The 24,238-nt window shown below is 44.9% G+C and overlaps 1 protein-coding gene and 1 long non-coding RNA gene across 3 annotated transcripts in view; one reads left to right on the forward strand and one right to left on the reverse strand.

Annotated features, from left to right (window-relative positions):
* The window catches only part of LOC138503738 (uncharacterized), a 278,195-nt gene extending 265,650 nt beyond the window's left edge, over nucleotides 1-12,545 (reverse strand). The window contains exon 1 of the long non-coding RNA XR_011279692.1: nucleotides 12,461-12,545. This is a non-coding gene — a long non-coding RNA (uncharacterized lncRNA). The remainder of the gene's footprint in view (nucleotides 1-12,460) is intronic.
* The window catches only part of C11H11orf16 (chromosome 11 C11orf16 homolog), a 251,596-nt gene that overhangs the window by 102,180 nt on the left and 125,178 nt on the right, over nucleotides 1-24,238 (forward strand). Inside the window, exons 1-2 of one of the 2 annotated variants that reach the window (XM_069623696.1) lie at nucleotides 12,772-12,878; nucleotides 22,591-22,759. Coding sequence is in view for 1 of the 2 variants with exons in the window: in XM_069623695.1 (XP_069479796.1) it covers nucleotides 22,591-22,759 (169 nt within the window). In the remaining variant the exon portion in view is untranslated. Of the gene's footprint in view, nucleotides 1-12,771; nucleotides 12,879-22,590; nucleotides 22,760-24,238 lie in introns of those variants that run through there. The other variant, XM_069623695.1, reaches the window with a different exon arrangement.

Raw genomic sequence — 24,238 nt, forward strand, 5'->3', positions numbered from 1 at the left:
CAGAGAACTTACCTAAAGTTTGTGTTTGTGTAATATTGATTATGTGTCATACGTTAGCCTGATTATGTGTCATTATTTTCTTAATAAACATTTAAGTGGAGCAGCTTCAAGCAGTTGGGTTATGCTCGACAGGTGAACCAAGGGACTTTTTGTTTCTCTTGTTATTTTTTGTTTTTAATCTTAACACTTTTTTAATTATTGTTAGTGGATTACAGTTCAAATGAACCTTTAGCACATTAGAGTTATAACATTTATATACAATTTATCATCACATATTATACATTCAACAAATATTTCATATCATCTCTTTATAAAACCTGGGCCCTCATTACGAGTCCGGCAGTAGCCTTGCCGGTAAAACCGGCAGGCTGCCGCCAGACCCATGGGGATTTACCGGCTCTGGACTTGCCGGAATTACCGGGGCATTAGAGTCCCGGTGATCCTATAATTCCGGAGCCAGCATTCTGTAAATCCCCATTCCCGTGGAGTCCCTGGAACTCCACGGGAATGGGGAAGTGGAAACACTGGCACCATGTGGTAATGGTGCCGGTGTTTCCGCGTCTGTCTACAGCAGGTGGCATTACGCTCGCCAGTTCAGACCTGGTGGGTGTAACACCACACAGCCACAGAACTCTTAGTTAGCCGGTCCGGAAAACAGTGCCGGTACGGTTTTACCCGCACCGTTAAATCCGGATCGGCTAACTTGTATTTAAAAAGTCATTTGATCAAAACCATTATAATTATACATGTAATAATCAAATTTAGTTCCTATCAGTTAATATATGCACTGTTTCATGTTTTCACAATATGTTCCAGCATATTAATGGATCGTATGTTTGTTATTTTGTGTTTCTTCGCGACTACGTTCCAAGGTCTACTCAATGCTATAGTCAGCGAAAAATGCATTCCTGATAAGCATCCACACCAAAATGTATCTGTTCTTATATGGTCCAGTTGTGTAAAGATCTGCCCAGATGTAACGTGTATTCATGGGCCAGTTTTAAACATTCTGTTAATACATTTCTATTAGTTTCCAATATGTTATTTTTTACACATTCTATAGTGCCTATTTACTTTTTACTTTTGTAACAGAATTTCCAGGGCCAAATATAGAGATTGTAGGTAATAAAATCAATCTCCGTGTCAATAAGAATGTCCTTATTCATGGTGATGGGCGTTGTATTATGTATTTCTGCGGCGTCATGAATAAAAAATGAAAACGTGCAAATGTTTTCAAACTTTTTCTAGTTTTGCTTTGTGTTCATGATACCTAATCCAGCCCAACTCATATACTTCATTCTCTAATTCAGTTTTCATTTTATAATAGTCTTTGTCCCATATGGGTTCCCAGACAATTCTTTGAAAAAGTCCACATTATCTGTACAAAATGTTAATGGTGGGCTACATATATTTGCTTTCATCATACCTCCCAAAACATGGAGCAAATGACATTCTGGTTCTTTCATATCTTTGAGGTAAAGTATACTTTTCTTTAACACTAGGTGATCAGTTAGCGAGACTAGTCCCAATTCAAGGCGTATGGCCTCTATCGATATGCAGCTAGGCAATCCCAGTATTTTCCTCCAGATCTTGCCCTCCAATATTTCTAGACATTTATGGTTATTGTGAGATTTTAATTGAGTATCTGTGTCTCTTTATCCAATTATTGTATTTGCTTTTCTGTTTTTGTATTAGAGTATTTCTTATTTCCTCATTGCTATACTCATTTGTGATTTCTCTTATGTCTTGTCAGAGTGCCCTTTTCGCATTTCTTATTTTTGGATGAGATAGTACCTTTATTTAGTTTCCTTGCATATATTGTTATGTTACACCAACGGGTGTAACCACTGATACTATTTTTGATATCCACTCTATTATTTGATCCAGATTAAGGCTGTTCAAAGCTGTTATAGCATGATTACGTACATCATTCATGCACTTGCTAATGGCCTTTAAATTCGGGTCCATCTAATTTATTCTGTTTAGTCCTACACTTGAGTCTCTGGCCCCTACTTTTAATTTATTTATTTGCTTTACTGTGATATAGTTTAAAACAAACCTTTCACAAAACAGAAAAAAATCCAAGTCAAAATTAAAAGAGCAGGGTATACACCCATAAAGTGAAGACCTGGTATCCTGTACATATTCATTTAAAATAAGGAGAAAGACTGGTTATTTATCCAATGATATTGGTCAGTTCAACTACACATTTTCAGAATGGTTGAGATCTTCCTCCACGGGAGTGTAAAGTAAATAATGCTTGCTTCACACTTCCCCTACTTTTTTATACGTATCTAAATATTTAGTTCAAGCCCCAAAATCGCATAATGTAATTGAAAGTTGTTGTTGTTAATGATCTTGCATACTTTACAGGTTCCTCATTACAAAAGAGATAGTCTAGTGTAAACTTTTACTTGCCACTACACCATGTATATTTTCCTGTTATGTCACCTTTAAGTCGATCATTTAGCAATACCAATTCACAATCTTCCAAGGGTCTGACCCATTTTTTACCTTGATTGTTTCCCTTTTTTTGCTTTAAAAAATATTCAGTTCCCATTATTGTCAGAACTACCATCCTGTGCTCCCTTTGGAAATGTTGGTGCCTCACTCACAGCATTGTTCGGCTATGCCCAAGACTGCTTTTGTTTGTGCAGTCTAGTCTATTTCAAGATGGCGCCCAACGTTCCGCGGGCAACCTTCCATTGTAAATAGGGGCCTGAGCCAGCAGGTGCGTGCGTCTCAACAGGTAAAATTCCTCCTGTGGTAACGTTCCTATTTTGTGTATTCCAATCTTGCCTCTCCCTTCCTACACCCTTTCCTCCCAATTCCAGATACCATTTCTTCTGTTTTTGCCATAGGGTGTCCTAGAAGTCCTCTTGTGGCACCTTTTTAATCTATACAATAACCATGCAGGTTAAATTTAGTTGTTAGCCAACATTCTTGCAGTATAAATATATCATATTTTGTTAATACTTTGATGCCTTAATTTCTGCTAGTGATACATCTGTGTCCTCTTGTTTTCCACGTACACATTTTACAGTTTCATAGTCCTGCTGTGGGCATTACAGGGAGAAACCTTGTTGTTTTCACATAGATCACTATAGCAATATAGATCAATTTAGCCATTCAAAACCGTCCACCCCTCTGTTATTATTTCCAGTCACAATTGTATTCCCCAATGGATAATGGTCAATATCATATCCCAGTTTACGTTGGGCAAATAGGATTTTATCAAGTTCCCCGTGTCATTAGTGGTACAAGATACACGCATGCTCAGTATAGGTACCTTTTCAAATAAACTCAAAATAACACAAAAAAGGTAGCAGGCGCCCCTCTCTCGAAAGAACACGGCATGATAACCTGTTCAGTGGTTATTAACCACATTGAGAGTTCGCAGCCATCTCAAACTCAAAATAACCAATGCCACTGGACATTATTACTCTTAAAGGTGGTATGAGATACAGCAGTTGTAGTACCTTTGCATGGTTCAGTGTACCATTGTTCCTGTCAGGGAATACGCTATGAATGAGCAATTGGAGGTAGTATTTTTATTTGTCAAGTGATGTAGATCATCTGCATCAATTTTGCTTCCTTTTTTAACTGTACAGGTTTCATTAATATCCAAACGTGGAGTATTTTCACAAAATTCAGGTGTAGAGCACAGCTCATCCCTAGTGACTAGTGCCTCTTCCACAGTCATATTCATAACAGAGGCTTTTCATGGACGTTGGCTTCATTTTGCCTTTTGTCTATTATCAACCAATCTGTCAGCCCTCCTAGGGATTTCTCTCGTCTTTTCAGACGTCTGTTAGCTTTTTTCCTTTCTTTTTTGGTGGAAACTGGAGTCAGCGTTATTTCAGCTAAGGGTTCACAGTCTTCCTGTTTTTTTATGTTTTTCCTAGCACCAGCTTTTGACTTGTGTACATTTAACTTTGCAGGGTGATATACATGTGTCCTTCGTTGTCGATTCTATCACCCAATAAGGGGGCTTGGTTGTCTGTGTTCTCTTTATGGAGTGTGTAGATCTTAATGAGATTATTTCCTGGTTCTTCAATCTGAACCAAGGACTCGCTTTCCAGTCCTCTGGATTGATCAAGGGAAATATGTCTGCCAACGTCACCATGTTGATCTTGTAGTAATGTACACATTGGTTCAGGGGTTCAGATTCAATACTGGGTGGAACTCCGCTGATGGTTTCTGCACCAGGAACAAGGTTGAGTATGTGCCCAGTACTTGTTGATTTTCTGGCCCTAATGTTATCACCCTCTTCAGCAGCAGGCTGTCAATTCCCTCCTCAAGGGCTTGAGTCCTGATGCAATTGAGTGGAAGCAGAGTGCTCCTGTAGTGGGTGGATCAGGTGAAAACTCCATGGCACATCCCATCGCCACAATTCATCAGAGTCCTTTTCCTGCCAAATTGAGAGGAAATCCTGCAGGTTGACCCTTACCAGCAGGTGGGTTTTCTTCAGATAGTCAGGACAGGATGTATTGGCTGATGCTGACGTGATGGCCGCAACTTGTCCCTTGGTTATGCCCCCAACCACAGCCCTGCCTTGAAAGGGATGACTAACCTGGGTACCTAATGCCCCCCACGGGACTTGTCGGTATGGGAAATACTTGTGGCGGAATGGTCTCATGGGGCCAATAATATTCCGGTCCTCCGCTGACTTTTTCATGAGGTCCCTCTTTTGGGGTCCAAATGACCTACTTCCCTGAAACAGGAGGTTTAACAGCAATGACTTCTGTGTAATGTCTAATTTCCAGGTGCGCATCCACACCTGACCGTGTCCTTCTATGGCTGATCCTGATGTGGCTGCTGCTGCACATAAGCCATCAGATGTGACGTCAGATTAAAGTTTACTTAATACTTAATTCCATGCCCTTCCATGTCTACCCCCAGCCGCTTCTCGAAGCAACGAGCTGGTGGTAGATCTCTCGCCGTGGCAGGGGCCTCCCTCTGGAACAGCCTTCCTGCCTCCCTGAAACTTGAGGAGAACCATCTCCGGTTCCGGAAGCACCTCAAAGCCTTCCTCTTTGCTTCTGCTTTCTCTCTCCCTCTGCCCTGCTAAATTCTTGACTGAATCTGCACCGAATCTGCAACTGGGCCACTCTCACCGACCTCGGTCCTGGGCCCAGCCACTCTCCTCTTGCACTGCCTCCCTGGCAACCCCTGCACTGTGGGACTGTCTCTGTATCCCTACAGCCCCCCCTTCCGAGCACTTGTCTGCACTTACCTTGCACTTGCCACCAGCTGGCCCTATTTATTTACTTTATTCTACTTACTTGTACTGCACTTCCCCCCTCCCCTTCCCCTTGCACTTTTCCCTTCCCCCTACCCCTGCACTTGCGCGGTCTGAATGACACCTGGCCTAGTAGGATCATTGTCTGTCTTCCCCTTGTTCCCCCCTCCCTGCCTCGTCGCGCCTTGAAACACTTGTGTATAGGCGCGTTACAAATGCCATATCATATCATATCATTATCATTCTCAAGACCCTCCTTTTGTCTTCTCCTTGCCTCTCCCCCTCCCGTTCTAATGTCCCCCCTCTGCCTCTTGACTGGCTGCCTGGTTCCTTCAGATTATAACAGGGAACCAGGCACTCCTCGTCCAGTCCATCCCTCCACTTGGTCTCCACTGACCCCCCCCCCAACACCTCCAACTTGTACTTGCCCTTCTGGGCCCTCTCCCCTGCACTTGCCCGATTGGACCTGCACCCCTTGAGCCCTTCCAGCCCCTTTTCTTGCACTTGCACGAGGACGTGGACCTACCCTGCACTCTCTGCATTCCCCTGGCTCTGTCCACCGGGCCTCCCCTGGCACTTATTAATCTACAGGCCCCTCAGCACTGACCAGCACTCCCCCCTCACCTCTACCCCGCACTTCTTGTTACTGGGCTAGTATGATCGGAATGTCATAAGGCCTAGTAGGACCGTTTTAGCTTTTCATCCCCCCCACTTTTGTCTTGCTGCGCCTTGAAACACTTTGTGTATAGGTGCATTATAAATACCCAATAAATAAATGCCCCCCCTACAAGAGGGATTGATCCTCTTGCTGATGCAAACTCAACTAACGTCTGAGCAATAAATGCTGCATATGTTCCTGTACGCACTGAACACTTAGAGGCTGAGTAGGCGCACTTTAGGGTCACTTCAATCTTTGTATCTGTGGCATCCCACAGGGCAGCTACTTCTGATGCAACCAATATCTAGGTGGGCAAATTGCAAGCCAATGAGTCCAATTTAGGGACTGGAGGGAACACTTTCTCCAAGCAAGTCAATGGATACTGTCTAACCACAAAGTGGAGACAGACTGGCTGGTCAATGTCCTTCCAGTCTTTAAGGAGGAGAGTGTGCATATCCTTGTGGATCCAGAGGCCCTCAGGGTCTGTCACAATGTAGTCTCCAAAGAGATCCACCTTCTCCAGTTTTGTGGCGACTGGGTCAGTCAAATGAAGAATATCCCTAATATGCTGTAGCGCAGCTGTCAGGTACTCATCCTGAAGATACCTCATTCTTTTAGGGGTCCCCTGCACCTCCCTTCAGGGAGGATAGGACCAGCTACCTGTGGTTCTGCCAGTTTGTGCTCTCTGAAGGGTGCTGCTACTGCTGCTGCAATTAGTCTATGAAACCTCCCTTCCTCCATTGTACTCACCGGTAGTGGAGGAGGCAGAGAGGGAGCAGGGCAAGCGGGGGGAGCAAGAGGAGGTTGGGCAGGCAGCTCCAAGTGCTTTATCTTTTCTGTGCACTTGCGTGGTTCCATGCTAACACCAGCCAATGGCCAACGTTAACACAGGATATCTTTTCTTTATGCATTGGTTGCCTAGCAACCTGCACTCTGCGCGAGCCCTCCTCGCGTCCTGCTGGTGCTTCCCAGGTGTAGCTAACAAGGCCACGTCACACCGGTGCCCGATCCTGCCCTGCACTGATTGACATACTCCCCTCCGGGCACTGCCGTGCTTCCTCCTCGATAGGCTGGAAACAGTGTTACTGGGCACCAAAACATGTGATCCTGCTTCATTAGTGCCTGCACTAACCGGGCATTATGCACATGCCGGGTTTTCTCAGAGCATAAGCAGGGTTCACGAGCTTCTGCGAAGATCACAGAACACTGCAGCACCTAGAGAAGGGATCGTGCAATACAAGCAGGGGGATAACAAAGTCATTACTAACGTGAGCATATAGATATAGAAATATGGCCACCTGCCAAGCCCTTCCTTTTATCTGCTCTAAAAGGTCTCAGAAATGGATAGCCTAGCCATCTTAAAGAGCCTGAAACCTTCAAGATGCAAAGGTGACATATGCCCTGCCACCATCATTAAGGACTCTTCTGAAGTCTTGGTGCCCTTTATCACTGCCTTCATTAATGCCTCCCTCTCCTCAGGTGTAGTCCCCATCAGCCATAAGAAGCCTGGTTACTCCCATTGATTTAAAAAAAAAAACTCTCTAGAGCCTATGGTCCAAATAACTATTGGCCTATGACAGCTGTCCGTTTGCTACTGAAAATCTTAGACATAGCGGCTTACATCCAAATACTACACTACTTGGAAGCAATTCACATCTTGGGTATGCGCCAATCGGGGTTCCGGCCAGTTTACGGAACAGAATCTGCCCTACTCGACTTGAAGAACCAGCTTGATGAGATCAGGGGTGACGGAAAGCCTGCCCGTCTTCTTCTGCTTGATCTGTCGGCAGCGTTTGATGTGGTTGATCATAAAATCCTCTGTCATCACCTTACCACCTCAGTCAGCTTCTCGCCAAAAGCCACATTGTGGATTGTAGCCCTCTACTTGATTACGCGTTTCGGCTACCACGAGCCTTTGTCAAATCAGGGCTATAATAATTAGATCCAAGATAATATTGCATTGCAGTATTTGCATTCATACCCCAATTCGAAGTAACATAAAACATATTGAAATTGAAAATTACAAACATGTCCACATTTAGTTAGACAGAGAAACAAGGGTTGGTGAAGGGGAGGATGGAGCGGGTTCAAGAAAACACAATATTGTCATCAGATAGACACATAAAATCATAACGTTAGAAAGCCCAAAGAAAAAGAGAAAATGCAAATATAACAATCATACCCAAAAAAACGGGACGCGGATGTTGGTAAACATATATGTAAAGAGAAAAAATAAATAAAAATGACCATTAGTTCAGTTGTAACAACAAAGAAAAGTTTTTTCTAAATAACATGCCGTGAAGTTTATGAAAATACCTTACCCAATATTATTGCGAAAAAGTCCATATGACTGTTGTCCGAAATATAGTCATCCAACAACATCCGGAAGCTGCAGGTTTTCCAGAATAACTCCCTTCGAGCAGCTCTCAACATTCCCCAAACCCAAATACATTTCTGCCCCAAGAAGAGATGCCCATTGGCTTCCTATTCGAGAATGGATCATGTTTAAAACCCTATCTATTATGCAAAGATGCCTCTCCAACGTTGCTCCACCCTACCTTTCACAGAAAATCAGTACATTCTTCTAGGCCCACCAGAACAGCCTACGTACGCTGCATCGCCCAGACGAAATTCAAACGCACAAAGGCTGGTGGCTCCAGTTTCCTGACTATTGCAGCAAAACAACGGAACGCTCTTCCGCCCGCCTTGAGAGCCGAACACTCATACTGGGCCTTCCAGAAAGCCCTTAAAACTTGGCTATTTGCTTAATCATTGAGCCCGAGCACCCCAAAATGTACTGACTTATTGACTTTGCCTGTGAGTAACTGATAAATAAATGTACGCTTACACATACAACAGTAACAGTACAAACAACTTGTCTGCTGATGGGAAAGGGCAGCTTGTTCATAGTCCGTCAAGGAGACAGATGAAAAAAACAGGCTGAGGGTAGGGATAGGAGGGAACTTGTAAGGTGATTAAAGAAAAGGACCACCCACACAAAAACATGGAGAAAGGACTAATCCAGTCCAGAGAATCCTCCATGTTGATGTGGGACAGGGCGGTTTGTTATTCTTAGCAAAGTGTCTGCAAAGTAGTCAAAAGTCAGCCAGTCTCTCATGCATTTAGCAGCCTGCCCCGATTCCCTGTATGCCAAGGGGTCCCCTTCATAATACTCTTATCTTGTGCTGAAATGCACATAATCCACATTGTCAATCTGCCTGGAAAACAAAATACAAGAAAAGGCTGCCCAACTGGACGGACGGCAACCAGTTCACCAGTCCAAGGATTAGGTACAACGGAAGAGGGGGCAGGAGATTCTCAGTCCTTGCCCGGTATAAAGGAAGAGGGGGCAGGAGATTCTCAATCATTGCCCGGTATAAAGGAAGAGGGGGCAGGAGATTCCCAGTCCTTGCCCGGTATAAAGGAAGAGGGGGCAGGAGATTCTCAATCATTGCCCGGTATAAAGGAAGAGGGGGCAGGAGATTCCCAGTCCTTGCCCGGTATAAAGGAAGAGGGGGCAGGAGATTCTCAATCATTGCCGGTATAAAGGAAGAGGGGGCAGGAGATTCTCAGTCATTGCCCAATGACTTGTGAATGTCCTGCCCAAGACCGTGCATTTAAAAGGAATCCATCAACTCTCATGCCGGTATTACAGACTACACACTACAGACCCATTACCACCGTCCCATTCCTACTAAAAATCTTGGATAGAGTGGCCTATTTACAAATCCAGGACTACCTTGAGGCCAATCACCTACTAGGAAATCGCCAATCTGGCTTTCGACCACAACACGGGACAGAAACGGCCCTTGTTGATCTCAAATGCCAGATAGACGAACTCAAAGACAAAAACAAGGCTGCCATCCTTCTACTCCTTGACCTCTCCGCTGCCTTCGACCTGGTCGACCATAAAATCCTGTGCAACCATTTATCTCTGGCAGCACACTTCTCCCACTCTGCAGTCACATGGATCCAATCCTTCCTGGACAACAGAACCATGCGGGTCTTCTCCCCCCTAGCAGCGGCTGACCCCATCCCCATCACCTGCGGTGTCCCACAAGGATCCTGTGTCTCACCTACCCTTTACAATATTTTCACCAAGCCCTTATTCGACAAGCTGGACAATCTGGGTGTCACCTATACTAACTACGCAGATGACACCCAGATACTCCTCACCTTATCAGGCAACTACAACAAGGACGCCAAATGGATCAACGAAGTCTTTTCCATCATTCAGGCATGGATGGCCACACATGGCCTATGCCTGAATGATGACAAGACTGAATTGCTTCTTGTCGGCTCACCGAACACTATCAGTAAACTCTGTCCCGGCTACACTAGCTTCACTATTGACGGTAACACCATACCCATTGCCAAGAGCGTAAAAACCCTCGGTTTCTACCTAGACACGAACATCAACCTAGCTAAACAAATCAACATGACCGCCTCAGCCACTGCCTACACCGGTAAACTTATCAGGGCCTGCAGACCACTGATCTCCCCTAGCAACTGTCTCATCCTAGCCAGAGCACTCATTCAATCTAAACTGGATTACTGTAATAGCCTCTATGTAGGTGCCAACAAAACAGTAATCAATAAATTGCAAGTTTTACAAAATAACGCACTCCGTGCCGCCCTCAATATTCCTAGAAGGGAACACATCTCCGCCACCAGAACTGCCTGCAAATGGTTGTCCATCCAACAGAAAATTGATTTGAAAACCATATGCCTTACTTACAAAGCCCTCAATCATCTTGCCCCACCCTACCTCTCGAACAAATTTACACTTAGACAGAACACCAGAACCACCAGATCGTCCAACTCATTACAACTAACAGTTCCCAAATACTCCCTCAAAAGAGCTGGAGGATCCAGCTTCCCAACCCTGGCATCACAACTCTGGAACTCCATCCCACTGGATATTAAATCCACACCTACCTTCCAACCCTTCAGAACCAAGGTCATTTCCTGGTTAACCAACAAATAACTGTCCTACCACACATGTATGCACTCCGAATGTCCAATTTTATGTATATTGTTTGAATACTATTATCTATGCCCTATCAATACTGTACTATTGTCTTTTACCTGTAACCTGATGTTCAAAGCGCATATATACCCCCGGGTCAAGAGCGCTATATAAATAAATAAACAAACAAACAAACAAACAAACAGAGACTTTGCACAGGTGCAAGCAGATTTAGCACTAGGGCATATATTGTCCTAGTGCAAAAACATATTCTTTCAAAGCATTTTCGCACCAGGGCAAAGGACTATGATTAGGGCAAGCATTCTCCCAGTGTAAACATTCATTCAACGCATATGTTTTTTGCACCAGGGCAATGTGAATACAGTAACCCGGCCACTCAGGAAACCATCCACCTGGCCTTAAATCTTTCCTCTGGTACGTGCGGTATGAGCACGAGCTAAGAGCGCGCATATATGTGTAATTCTGTACATCCTCTTCGCAGGAATACCTTTGGCTTCTGCGCTACAAAGCGAATGAATTTGTGGTATGCGCAATACACAAAGACAGGTAAACACGGCTATTATTGCAAAGTAACACCTCTAACGGTACAATAATAATCAATCATTGATACGGTAGTCGACAGTGCTGTAGCATAGCCACCAGATGGTGCTGCAAGCTCATTTATGTACTAAACAAAGAGTGCTATAGGAAAAATCCTTATGATGCATGTTTATCTGTGCGTTTCCCCAACAGTCTGGAGAATTAAGACACAATCATTTGGTATCAGAGCTAAGGTCAGGGACCAGTGAGTTAGGTGCATTTGACTAGAAACGCGCCAAATGAGTCACTGCAAAAGTATATTAAGTGCAGGAGTGTGCAAGGCACGACAGGCCCTGTGAGAAGGGGATTGCTGCAGTCTCTGAAGATTGTGTACGTGCTGTCTTTGTACGCCATCTGTTGCTCCAATCAAGGTATGGCAGCCCACACCATACAGAGGCTTAAGAGAAAGGCCCAGGGACAGCAATATTTACTCCTCGACCTTCTCGAAAGCATCAGCAAAAGGGCCGCTATGGCCTGAACCGTGCAGCCAACGCCTTCCCCTAAATTACGAAATGACTCCTGGACACAAAAATACACACGCACAGGGGAATCGGCGCGAAAGCAGGAATCGCGGCTCCATGTAGCAGAGGTGCTGCCTCCGTGATGGCGTGAGGGGCAGGGGGAATAGGGGCCAGACAATGCACTAGTCTGGCATTCTGCGAGCCAGCTTGAAAGGTTGTGGGTTCAAATCTAAAATAAGGGACTTCTGAGTGGAAGGGAGAAGGAACAGCAACTTCGCACGCACATGCAAGCGGCCCTAAGACTATTCTTCAAGAAATGTTGCAGAAAATAAAGCAATCTGCGCCATAGAAGCATGCCGTCACCTAACACAGACCAACTAGGTGGCAGTGGCGGCCGCTTTCCTAGGGCGGGGGGGCACCGCCCCCCTCCCCAGGGCCCCCACCGAGGCATAATTAATTTAAAGTTATAACAGTGATTGAACTAATGCGCTGCAGCAAATAAAATCCGATTCCCAATAAAAATGAAATACCATTCAAGACTCGTGACGAGGCTCAGTCAGCTGTGAGCTGTGCTCTGACCGTCTTCAGGGCCGGCTGCAACAGCGGGGCGCGTCCCGCTTTACGCAGCTTTTTCCTATAGTAAAGTGCGTGGAGCTCGTAGCTCCACGCACTTTACGTAAACACACTTAAACTAGGATGCTGGCGGGGCGCTTGAGTTCTGGCCCCGCCAGTAATAATATATGCGCAAACAGCGCAAGATTCCACTAATCAGAGTCAGACTGTATGTAGTGCTTGGTGCGTAAGTACAGAAATGTCATTGGCTGTTTTACAGCCAATGACATTTGAGTGTGGGAGTGGCCACATCGTGTGTTTCACTTCTCTCGTCGTCCCTATCCTGAGCGGTACCAGTCCAGAGTAGACCAGTCACCAGTGTGTAGAACTTAGTAGGTAAGTGTAATGTGTATGTAAACTGACGTGACACAGATTTCGAGTCGATTTATAAAACAATGCTGCATATTAACCACTGTCTGATGGCGCCTGTGCAATGGGGAGGCAGATCTCGAGACAGCTGGGACGGGTGGGCCTATGATCGATGCCCCCCAGGAACACTGCATGACGGGAAGCGAGGTCTTGAATGTCAACAAACAGGAGCGGGAGCCGCAGGTTATCAGTTCGGGTGACCATAAAGTGGCGGCAACGCGACAGCGCATGGCCACTTTAAGGTCGTGTGATCTGTAAACAGTAGAGGAAGATAAGTCTCACCACTGGACGTAATATTAATGTTTGTGGCGTACATGCCTCATCTTTTCCTCCTTGCGGTGTGGGTTGGGAAGCGTGATATGATCAGTAGGCAGGGTCGCCACAATGGACAATTAATGTTAAGCGACTTTTTAAAGTGCCATGGGAATGTTTACAAGCCATTTTGAAAAGCCAAAGAGAAGACTTCCCAAATGAACACTTTCGTAAAAACGGCTCAATAAAACCTTGACTGATAATGTCTGACAGTTGCATATATTTAAAAAAAAAGAAAGCTCTGCAGGTTAATACATCTGCTCAGAGTCGGCTGTAGAAATAAGTATGCATTCTGCAGGTTAAAGAGTCCATCGCCGCATTTTAGCAACCTTCTGAGTGAGATGAATGCCACGTGATTTCAAGTACTAGGAAGCTTCGAGACTGACAGTAGACACTGTGTGAAAGGGTAAGGGGCCAGGCCAACACTATGTATGTTTCTCACACACATTGTTTCAACTTCTCGTCCCCATTCGCAGTCAAAGACCATTGCTACCTGTTGTTCACCTGTCATGCGTGACGTCATGACCCAGTCCTGGAATTTTAGCCAACAGCAGGTTGCCTGTTAATGTGTTTATGCCCATGTAAATGGCACAGAAAACAGGACTACAAGTCCCAGAATGCAACCTGCTTGTATCTATAACACCACCACTGGCCTAGGCCACACATGTCGAGGGGGCTTTTGGCAGCACCATAAATTGCGCCTGTGGCGTACCTGGAACTTAGTTGTGCGGCTTGTGGTTGGCCATGCACGCCTCCTTCTCCTCCTCTTCCTGCGTGCTGGGTTTGCACAGCAGCGGGTGGAGCTCCGCACAGGCCAGCAGTTTCAGCGGCTTCCAGAGATCCCCCCTGTCCGGACTGTCCCCCGGTCTGAACCCGCAAGAGAGCAGCCAGTAGGGCAAGTACTCAGCCAATGTCCATGGTGCGGTGAGTGCCGCAGGGCTCGTTCGGCCCCTGAGGGCATACTAAACTTTCATTCCCCCAGCAGGAGCTGGAATGCATTGCAGGGCCTAGTAGTTGCACCGTCCGTGCCGTGTGGCGACTAGTAGCCGGCACGATCAGCATTCAGCTCAGCTGTGGCTCTCTCATTGCTAGCCTAGCACGAGACGAGACCTCAGCCGACTGGTCTGGGCTGGCTCTGGTCAGGACTCGGCATAGGCGCTCTGGGTCTGGATTCCAGGCCTAGGGCATTCAGAACCTATAGGCTGATACTAGAACATGCATAGTGTGGCATTCTTGAAGACAGCAATACACAAATATTTTGTTGTTGTGCAGGTTCGATTTTTCCTCTTCTCTTTAGCGATGTAGCAGGAAAGAGCTGGCTTGTAAGAAATGCACCATAAAGTGCAAAATAAGTATCTTTTGATATTGTGCATGGGTGAATCCAGTATGTAAGGTACATCACCCGTTTTTGAAGCAGACGCAACTTTTATTTCTTTGAAAGGCTTCAGTATTGAAATTGGGGAGGTGATGACCGCATTGGAGCATCCACCGAGTTCAGGTTTTGTTGATTCTGGTAACTGCAAAGCCATGTTCATTTCAAGATGTCGAGCATTAGTATGTAAAACCTAATGCTTTTTTATGTCATATTTCAGTGGGTTTGGACAGTAAATTGCACATTTTGGAGGCCAATTTTCAAATAGTTTCGGGAGAACCCCCCCAGGCCCCACTTGTGTGGTGTGGTACCAAATTACCCCGAGGAAAATTACGCCCCACCAGCTTTCAAACTCACCAGCCGCCACTGCTAGGTGGTCTGTAAGATTGCTCAGTGGTTAAATGCACCTACTGCAGAGATGAAGGTCGTAGGTTTCAATTGACCCGGGTTTCTCTTGATGTTATGCCTTTAAAACCAATATGTGAACAGAATTCCCGAAACGGCTTTATTGCTGCCCGAAAAAGTTTGGGATACGACGTAGGCGTAAAACGTGTCCTGTGAAAACTGACCAAAATATAACGTTGAATGGAACAGGAGCAGGCGATCTCCCGCCCAAAACCCCCAGACATAAGTGCAATGTCTGTAAGAAGGAAACCGGGCCTCTGGAATGTGGACCTTACTGGAGAGCATCTTCATCTAAGACCCTCCTTCAATATCAAACTGAGCGCCAATCCTGGACACCAACAGGACACCTACCACCTGGGCAAACGTCGTGTTCAAGACTAAAGTCCGAGTAGGCCTCTGTGGTTCACACTAGGAAAGAAAGACATGAAATAAGCAGAAAAAGAAGAAGAGATGCTGAGGTCCTGTTTCAGTCGAGACCCCCAGTCATCATAACGGGGGATGATTCTGAGGTTTTCAACTGCATTAAACTAATGTTAGTTGGAGGAGCAAAGTCATGGAAGCAGTAACCCGAATTTGCAGAACTGAACTCTGACTCTTAAATGGCGGGAATCCTGGTCAGCCTATCCCTATGGTCTTCACCAGACCACACCGGTGTGTGATGCGAACTGAACTCGGACTCCTAAACGGGACCACACCGGTGTGTGATGCGAACTGAACTCGGTCTCCTAAACGGCTGGAATCCTGGTCAGCCTATCCCTAAGGTTTTGTACCAGACCACACTGGTGTGTGATGCAAACAGAGATAGGAGGCGGTGGAAGAGGGTGGTCGAGGGGGGTTGTTCCACCTTCTCCTGGAACAATACATCCTGCCCAAATATGACTTGACTGATCGGATGTTCCCAAACATTTCAGGTTGACAACTTCCGTTGAGACTCACAGAACTCATAAAATGAGTGAACACACAGCTGCTGAGGTCTTTCCAGAATGAGTTATCACCTAATCTGATCCCTGACTTTCAGAGAAAGCAGAACCCTGCACTCCACACCCTCAGTTTAGCAGAGATTTCCAAAATCAAAGGCCAAGTGCTGTCCACTGGGAACGCAACACAGCCATTCCCTGTGCCGTGAGTAACAAGGCCTAACCCAGGAGAAGCAGAAGACCTCGGGCCAGGGAAAACCCCTCCTCTTGGGCATCGTGGGACCAGAATTTCTCCAGGAGAAATGTCAACATTACTTGCCTACCCGCTCACTAAGATCTGAGAAGGCTCGACTCTTGGTCATTCTTCGGTTTCAGCGCGCCCGAATGGGAAGCCACTCCTTCTCAGTTGCAGCGGCCAAGCTATGGAACACCCTACATTTCCCGATTCTGGCTACTCCTGACTATCTCAGCTACCGCAACCTGCTAAAGAGCTTTCTGTTCTAAGTTCCTAAACCTCTGATGTCTGTTAGCGCCATGATGCTTTTTTGCGAACAAGCGCTTTATAAAAACCTATAAGATAAGGTAACATCCACTGGAAGCAGAAGGAGAACTCACACAGCCAACCTGAGACGTCACCAGTGCTTAATTTGTAAAAAAAAAAAAAAAAAGTGCTGGGGCTCAAATATTTCTGAACACGCCCATGCCACGTTGGGATGGGCAGCTCCCCACCCACTGTTGTCACTCCCACGGCTCCTCCTCATGCTGGCAATATATATGGGGTTAATACTGCAACTCCCACCGGCTTAGTGTGGTTGATGGGTGTACTCTCTATAGCAGATGTGTGATTTACAAAGGCCAATCAACGAACACATAAAATAGCATACTTGTATCTTGACATGAGACCAATGTTTAAGTGTGTCATTAAACACAATAATCATTTACATTTTGCTCTGATTCTATATGTGTTCATTATGTGACTGGCAATTAAAATAATAACGTTGCCAAAACACCACATCATAATCAAACTGAGTCTGAGAGAATAGGTGCCAGGGCTCAGAGATAAGTGCCAAGACTGAACCCTGGCAAACACCCCTAAAAACGTAAGCATTTTGACGTAACTGAGGACATCTCATCTATTTCCTTGCTAGCTAGAGTAGGACTGGGCACTCATCCATCTGCTTCGTCTTACAACAGCGGCTGTAAGATGGAATCAGCGAGCCAAGGCGTCTCGCACAATCGGAAAGACCCGCACTTGTGATGCACGCTTGTGATCTCCACACCATGTACGAGGACCGCAGACAAGCCTATGGCGATGAAGATATTCATAATGCGTGCTGAGAAATAGGAAGCAGCTTTTTATGGTTCCAACGTAGAGACGCGGCATATTATAGTGCATACTGCAGAGCACTAGGAATCCTGAAGTGGGCTGTACCCCAATCATGCTTATTTTGCGTGTCATTGTTGCCTGAATAACGGTAATTTGTAAACAAACCTTTTACTTCAAATTGCAGTCCTGGATGGGCCCCACATGTTTCCTTACCACCAGTAAAATCAACAGGTTTTTCACTTAGTGGTCAATGTAATAAAGCCTGTTATCCGCACAAGAAAACCTTCAAGGAAATCGAATTCAAGCAAGGACCACATTAAGAAGTGCCTATTCCATGAGAGAAGTTGGAACTCCGTGTTTTATGTAAAATAAAAATCTTGTCTTTAGAGATTACGCTCTACGTGTGCTCTGCTTGAGGTAGCATTATGTGACATCAGGTGGGAACGTCACACTGATGCGTCAATGGCCCCTGGTTGCACAGCTAATGAACCTGCTGCTGCCTGCTTGCTCTCACTGACGGACAGAGCAAACAATGAAAGCGTTAACGTAAGAAGTATTCCTGGCCAGCCACCCCTCAGGTTTGATATCATGCTCACCCTGCCTAGAGCGGTCCGTCCTTCAGAAGAGCTGTTTCTGAGCGTTCGCCTGGAATCCTATGAAGTGGCAAATTGCAGCTCCAAGAGAGCATTTGCCAGTCCACACCCTTCCCTTGTGCCATGCTACAGGGTGGCAGGGTGGCTGTGGAGTTTCTCCTTCCCCCTATTAGTAAATGCTTCTGCCCTTGTTACTTGTCACACGTTGGCATAGTAACCAGTTGCCAAGACTGCATCTATGTTCCAAAGTGCATCATGTTAAGCTTGCTGTTTCCCAATGTATTAGCAATCCGAGAATGAGTGACCCGCTTCTCACTCTTAATACCAATGAGTAACGTCCCCCTGCCTGGCACATGATGGTAAACAGGAATCCAGTTCCATTCCATCTGTTGGGAACGCCTCTCTTTTTCTCTCTCTCTCTCGCTGAATGTCTGTTGAACTGGATAACCCAGCCCTTTAATATGAGTAGCAATTACCCTGGAGATGGACGGGTTGCAGATTTGTATTCATACATCAATAATCAAAACGACTCACATAGTTGGTAAAAGGAAAACTGTTTTAATATCAATTATCTAAACAGGGAGCATAACGAACATCAACGAATTCGCTCGATCCTCTTACTCAATGCATTTAAGAAAAAACTGAGAATTTATACACAAAACTCATCATCAATGACATTGACCTGCGTCACTACCAACGTCATCCTACGTGGCAAACTAAAAAAAACTATGAGTATGGGTGATTGGCTGTGAGTGAACATCTAAGTATACAATCCATACTAGTCTAAAAAAGTTTGACTATGTGATTGGTTACTTAACATCAGGTTGGGTAGCTAGGACTTGCCCTAAAAATGACCACTATGAACGTCACTAAATACACAATGTCCCATTGGCTTACACAACTATAGGACCCCTAAATACACAGTCCTCTACAATTGGTTGGCACTCTAACCGATGTCAGTACTTTTACATCTACGTCTAGCAGTATGCAGGCTGGCCATCCAGGTGCTGTGAGCTCGCCTTAACCATTGCTTCCCACCAATTAGCATATCAATCCATCATCACCTCAGTGGTCTACTGTCAATTAGGCTTTGGAGCTCGGCCTTGAGTTTGCTCTTAGCTCTGAGAAATTCAGGGAGTGAAAGCACGCTCTGCCCTCGTGCGTAGGTGTGACCATCGCGTTCGTCCAACTTCATGCTTCCATGTGACTAGAGACCATGGAATCGAGCTCCTAGTGCATTTAATACTATTTTTTAATAGACCTCTGACCTCTTCCTTGTTATGTTCATGCATTCTGAACAGGAGTTCTGTTCTTTCACACAATTTGTATCCAATGTCAGTTTACTCCAGTTTGATACGACCTTGGCTTCTTCGGCTCGTCCAGACTTGTCTGCTGAGATTCACTTTATAATTCAATTTGCTTTTTAACTGCGACATACTAGAAATTAGGCCTTCTTGCTACTGTCCAGAAAAACTATAATGCGTAGTGGAAACATCCATCCTTTACTTGTCCATATATATATATATATATATATATATATTGGCGCTTGCCGCAATCTAGTCACTAAAAAGCTAACCTCCAGATTACTTTGTCTGCTTGCGTTTCTTTTGCATCTGTACACGTGTAAAAAGACCTCATGTCTTCATCTGTTTCTGTGGCATAAGCTTCTTCACCTGGATCCCAAGATGTCACTTATCCTTAGTACTTTCCTGATGCCTTATATCTGCATTCTCTAGTGTCTGCATCTCTTCTCGGTACATCAGCTCAGCTCTGTGTGACGTCACCCTTCATCTTGACCCTTCATTTGCACTGCTTCTTCACGAATCTCATTTAAACAACCATCATATCTCCTTGTGTGCAGATCTGGTTTCCTCAATGGGAATCTTACCTCTAGGATTCCCTTTGGCCTTTGTCGTTTCAACTGCTCTGTGTATCTCACATACTTTGGTTTCCAACATACAGGCAATTGGGGTGGAACAGTTGAGGTGGGGGTACTTGGCTACTCCTCTTCACTGTGTTACCAAAATCATCTTCTAAAATACTAGCAGGTTTCATGATAACTGCTCTGTCCAAGTGATCAGAATGAATATGCGAACGAACAATGGGCCACATTATAAATTGGCCGGTGTGGTCATAACGTGCCGGTAATAACGTTTACCAGCACATTACCGCACCAGCCAACTACAGGTTTGCTCATGGGGCACCTGATTTACCTCCAGCTCAGAGCTGGAGGTAAATCAGGTACCTTACTGGCAAAAATCGCCAGTATTACCAGCAGCATTCTAACCGGTTCTGGTAATACGAGCAAATTCCCCTGTGCAGTCCAATGGGACTCCATGGAATGGGGATTTACAACCATTGCCATCACTTGTAATCTGGTGGAAATACCGCCGGACCAAGCGGCAGTAACAGTAATACAGTTTGGTGGTATCTGGCCGGATTTACCACCCAGACACCACCAAACTCGTAATGAGGCCTGGATACAAAAATACTGAGTTTCTGCCTACAGGTGGGATGGTCGACATGTTTGCGGATGGTTATGAATAAGGATTGTGTTCCATTAGCCAAGTTCCTGGTTACGGGAGATTTTGTGTTTTGCAAGCCCGAGCACACTGAATTTGAGTAGTCAAAGTGCTGAGGTGTGTTCTGACCACTATTGCATGGTCTTCAAAAGAGAGAACAAGCATTGGCAATGCCAACAGTTTTGGCTTTTGTGTAGACATAGCTAAGGTATTTGTCAGACATTGCCGTAGTGGTACTAACTGGCCATTAATGGTAGTAGCTTCAAAATGCTGCACTTATCTGGGCATGTGATAGCGGTTCCTGGCAATTGCCTATCTAATACATATGCACAAGCTAAAACTGATGGCTTTTTCTTGTTTTTAACAGGATGTCAGAGAAGTTCATGCATAGTGCTTATAAATCAAGTGGCAGAAGGCAGACCTGGTGAAGATATTTGTATTATGCCAGTACCACGTTTACAGGACTAAGTAAACTTAGCTCTCACAATACTACTTAGAAAAATCTCTAGCAGCTACTTTGAGTGTAAAGTTTGATTTTAAGGCTTGATAAAATTAGTTCAAAAGAGGTCACAGGATGGTGTATTTGGGACAGGGAGGGGCAGGAAGTGGGTCGGAATGGCCATAGGGATTTGCATGGCCATGCGCAGTCAATGGGTCAGTAAATAACCAAACAACACCTACAAGCATTGTGTCGCTCCGCATATGCCATCTCTCCCTAGCTCTACTCCAATGCATTCACATCAGCTTATAGCTGGTGCTAAAGCCCCACCATAGGGCCAAATCTAAACATGAATGATCAAAGATATGCTCTTTTTAAAACAATGTTTTGAAGTTTATAACATCATGTTATTGGAGGGATCATCCTTTTCCTGACCCCAAATTAACAGCTATAATATTTAAACAATTACAAAATTATCTTGGCAAGATTTCTGGGATTTTCTTGTAACACTTTGTGTACGTTGAATATAATTTTGGATAAATAAGGCGAGTGGTGATTGACCCAATGGAAAAAACATGAAATGGATTTAAGACTGACATAAAGAAAGCATTATAGAACTTAGATAGAGAACAGTATCTCACTGAGCTAGCAAGCAAATCACAGAGCTCTGAATATATTGACCAATTCTGTATTCATCACAGCCATCATAAATACTTTAAAGAATATCCTCACAACTGGATTATTAGAAAATACACTCTTCCCCTGTCTCTCCGTTCTATCACTACTTACTCTCTGTTTCGCTCTTCCCTGAAAACTCACCTGCTTCACCGCCCTTGATTGCTTGTTACCCGCTGTGTTTGAATTGTTCACATGCACCATTGAACATTATTTTGTACCGTTGTTTTTTATATTTGTGAAGCGCTTTGGAGAAAGGCGCTATATAAAGTACAAAAAAAATACAAAATACCTGAGTATTGCATTTAATAATGAAGAGAGGTTTGAGATTAATGGAGGCCAGTTTGGAGTGAGCAGATCCAATCGTTTTTTTAGATTATGTGGTGACTTGGTGGCGGAATCGACTAAACATTTATTGATAAAATGTGAAAGTCTACATGATTTAGGAAGATCTACTCTCTTAGCTTATGGGTTTGATTTTCATAATGATATTTTACGAAGTGGGAATCACTTTATCAGGGAAATGACGTGGGTTTAATTTAATATTTGGTCAAATTGTGGATGAATATTTAAGTAATTATGATTATTGTGTGGAATGAATTTGTCTTTCTTATCCTGTATTTTAATTATGTACAGGCTATAAATAAATAAAATAATGAAACTCTCTTTACTGTTCCTCCTCCCTCCCGACCCGTACACATTTCTCTCTATGATATTAGATCAGGTTTGCTATAAAAGAGACCTGCATGGGAATCATTCCTAAGTCAAATGAAACAGGATCTCTTTGATTAAAGTGATTTTCATACACTTATTTTAAACTTTGCGCAGGCATTTCTGAATAGCTTACAGGTTACGTGAAAATCGCAATGACATTCTTTTGAGTTATGCCTAGAGAAAGAAAAAGAGCACCCACTATTGAGGCAGATTAGGAGACGGGGAAACACATTTTGAGGTAAACCTAGTTTTGGAATACTTCCTATCACATATTGATTGCCTTGTGAAGGGATAATGTCACGTCCACACCAATTGCATGTGTTATCAGGCCGCCAGAAGAGTATGCAATTCCTCCAGTAGGGACGTGATTCATATCTAACAGTAAACTCTTATTTCATTCAAGATGCTCCTGGGGGAGCCACCCCCCGTGTTTGCCAGACATCACGTGCAAGAAGTGGAACACTCTTGAGCGTTTCATTGGCTCTGGCCATTTGGCACTCCATACTCCTGTCCTATCGAGAAGAGAGCCTGACGGCTTCTATTACCGAGCAACGCTGAAACAGGAAGTAGAGGTAAGACTATGAATGTGCTTTCTTGTTTCTTTGGTTCTATGTACATGTATGTGATACTAGAAGAAAAGTCCGTCTCACGTAGTTATCCAGCTCAGTTGGAGAACCACACATATCTCTCCTTTTGAAAGCAGCCACGTGACGCCAAGAAGAAACAGACCTGTGATGTAACCAGCAGAATACTTCCGGATTCATATCTGGCGGATAGGAGGGGGAGTGCCTGTGAAAGGTGTGTTGCCTACGTCATAGAAGTGCGCTGCATTATACTTACTAAGTATGCTCAGGTGGGCTTTGCTATTCTTTGGTCACTCGATCCTTGGGCCCTCTCCTAAGACTGACTTGGAACACCTGCACTCCACCGTTAAAGGCAAAGATGCCCTGCTCCAGCCACCTCACACTATAGCGGCCCCGATGAGAAGTGTAGGCACTGCCAATGAGAATGATGGGAGCCATGCACAGCAGTGCTGGCACTGAAACACTGCAAGTACGCCGCAGCCAAGTGCCACTGCTGCCCCATTGAATCTGCAATAGATATGCCAGAAAGGTTAGGTGCTGTCAATCAAAATATAAGCAGTCCTGTTGAGAAGGGTCAATGCTATCCCTTTAGAAGTACAGCAGCCCTGCCGACAAGTCCTATATAGTACCATTACCTACATAGCAGGCCAACAGAAAAACACTTTACTGCCTCATTGAAAGTATGGCAGCTCTGCTAATGAGATGGGAAGTGTTGGTGCTGCGCCAACAGGTGTATTGCAGCTTTTAAAAAGGCTGCACACCTGTACTGAGAGCCATATAAAACAACAACTTAAACTGCACTCCAAATAGACATATATATGCCTTCCTGGCAAAAGTGGGCGCACGCCACTGTAGGCATGGCAGCCCGCTTCTGAAGTAGACCGGTGTCTGGTCAGATGAAAGACGAGCATGTGACTTGCAGGCAGCGTTTACTGCAGTAAGCACATCAACGCCTGATGTAGCTCCCCGTAACATGAGAAGAGGCGCTACCAGTCTGTATATTTGCACCTACCATGTCCTATGTATGCCCGCCTGATGTAGCTCCCCGTAACATGAGAAGAGGCTTTACCAGTCTGTATATTTGCACCTACCATGTCCTATGTATGCCCGCCTGATGTAGCTCCCCGTAACATGAGAAGAGGCTTTACCAGTCTGTATATTTGCACCTACCATGTCCTATGTATGCCCGCCTGATGTAGCTCCCCGTAACATGAGAAGAGGCTTTACCAGTCTGTATATTTGCACCTACCATGTCCTATGTATGCACGCCTGATGTAGCTCCCCGTAACAGGAGGAGAGGCGTTACCATTCTGTATATTTGCACCTATCATGTCCTATGTATGCACGCCTGATGTAGCTCCCCGTAACATAAGAAGAGGCTTTACCAGTCTGTATATTTGCACCTACCATGTCCTATGTATGCACGCCTGATGTAGCTCCCCGTAACATGAGAAGAGGCTTTACCAG

This window comes from Ambystoma mexicanum, chromosome 11, assembly GCF_040938575.1.
Source record: "Ambystoma mexicanum isolate Mex_15411 chromosome 11, UKY_AmexF1_1, whole genome shotgun sequence".
In the NCBI taxonomy this organism is placed as follows: Eukaryota; Metazoa; Chordata; class Amphibia; order Caudata; family Ambystomatidae; genus Ambystoma; species Ambystoma mexicanum.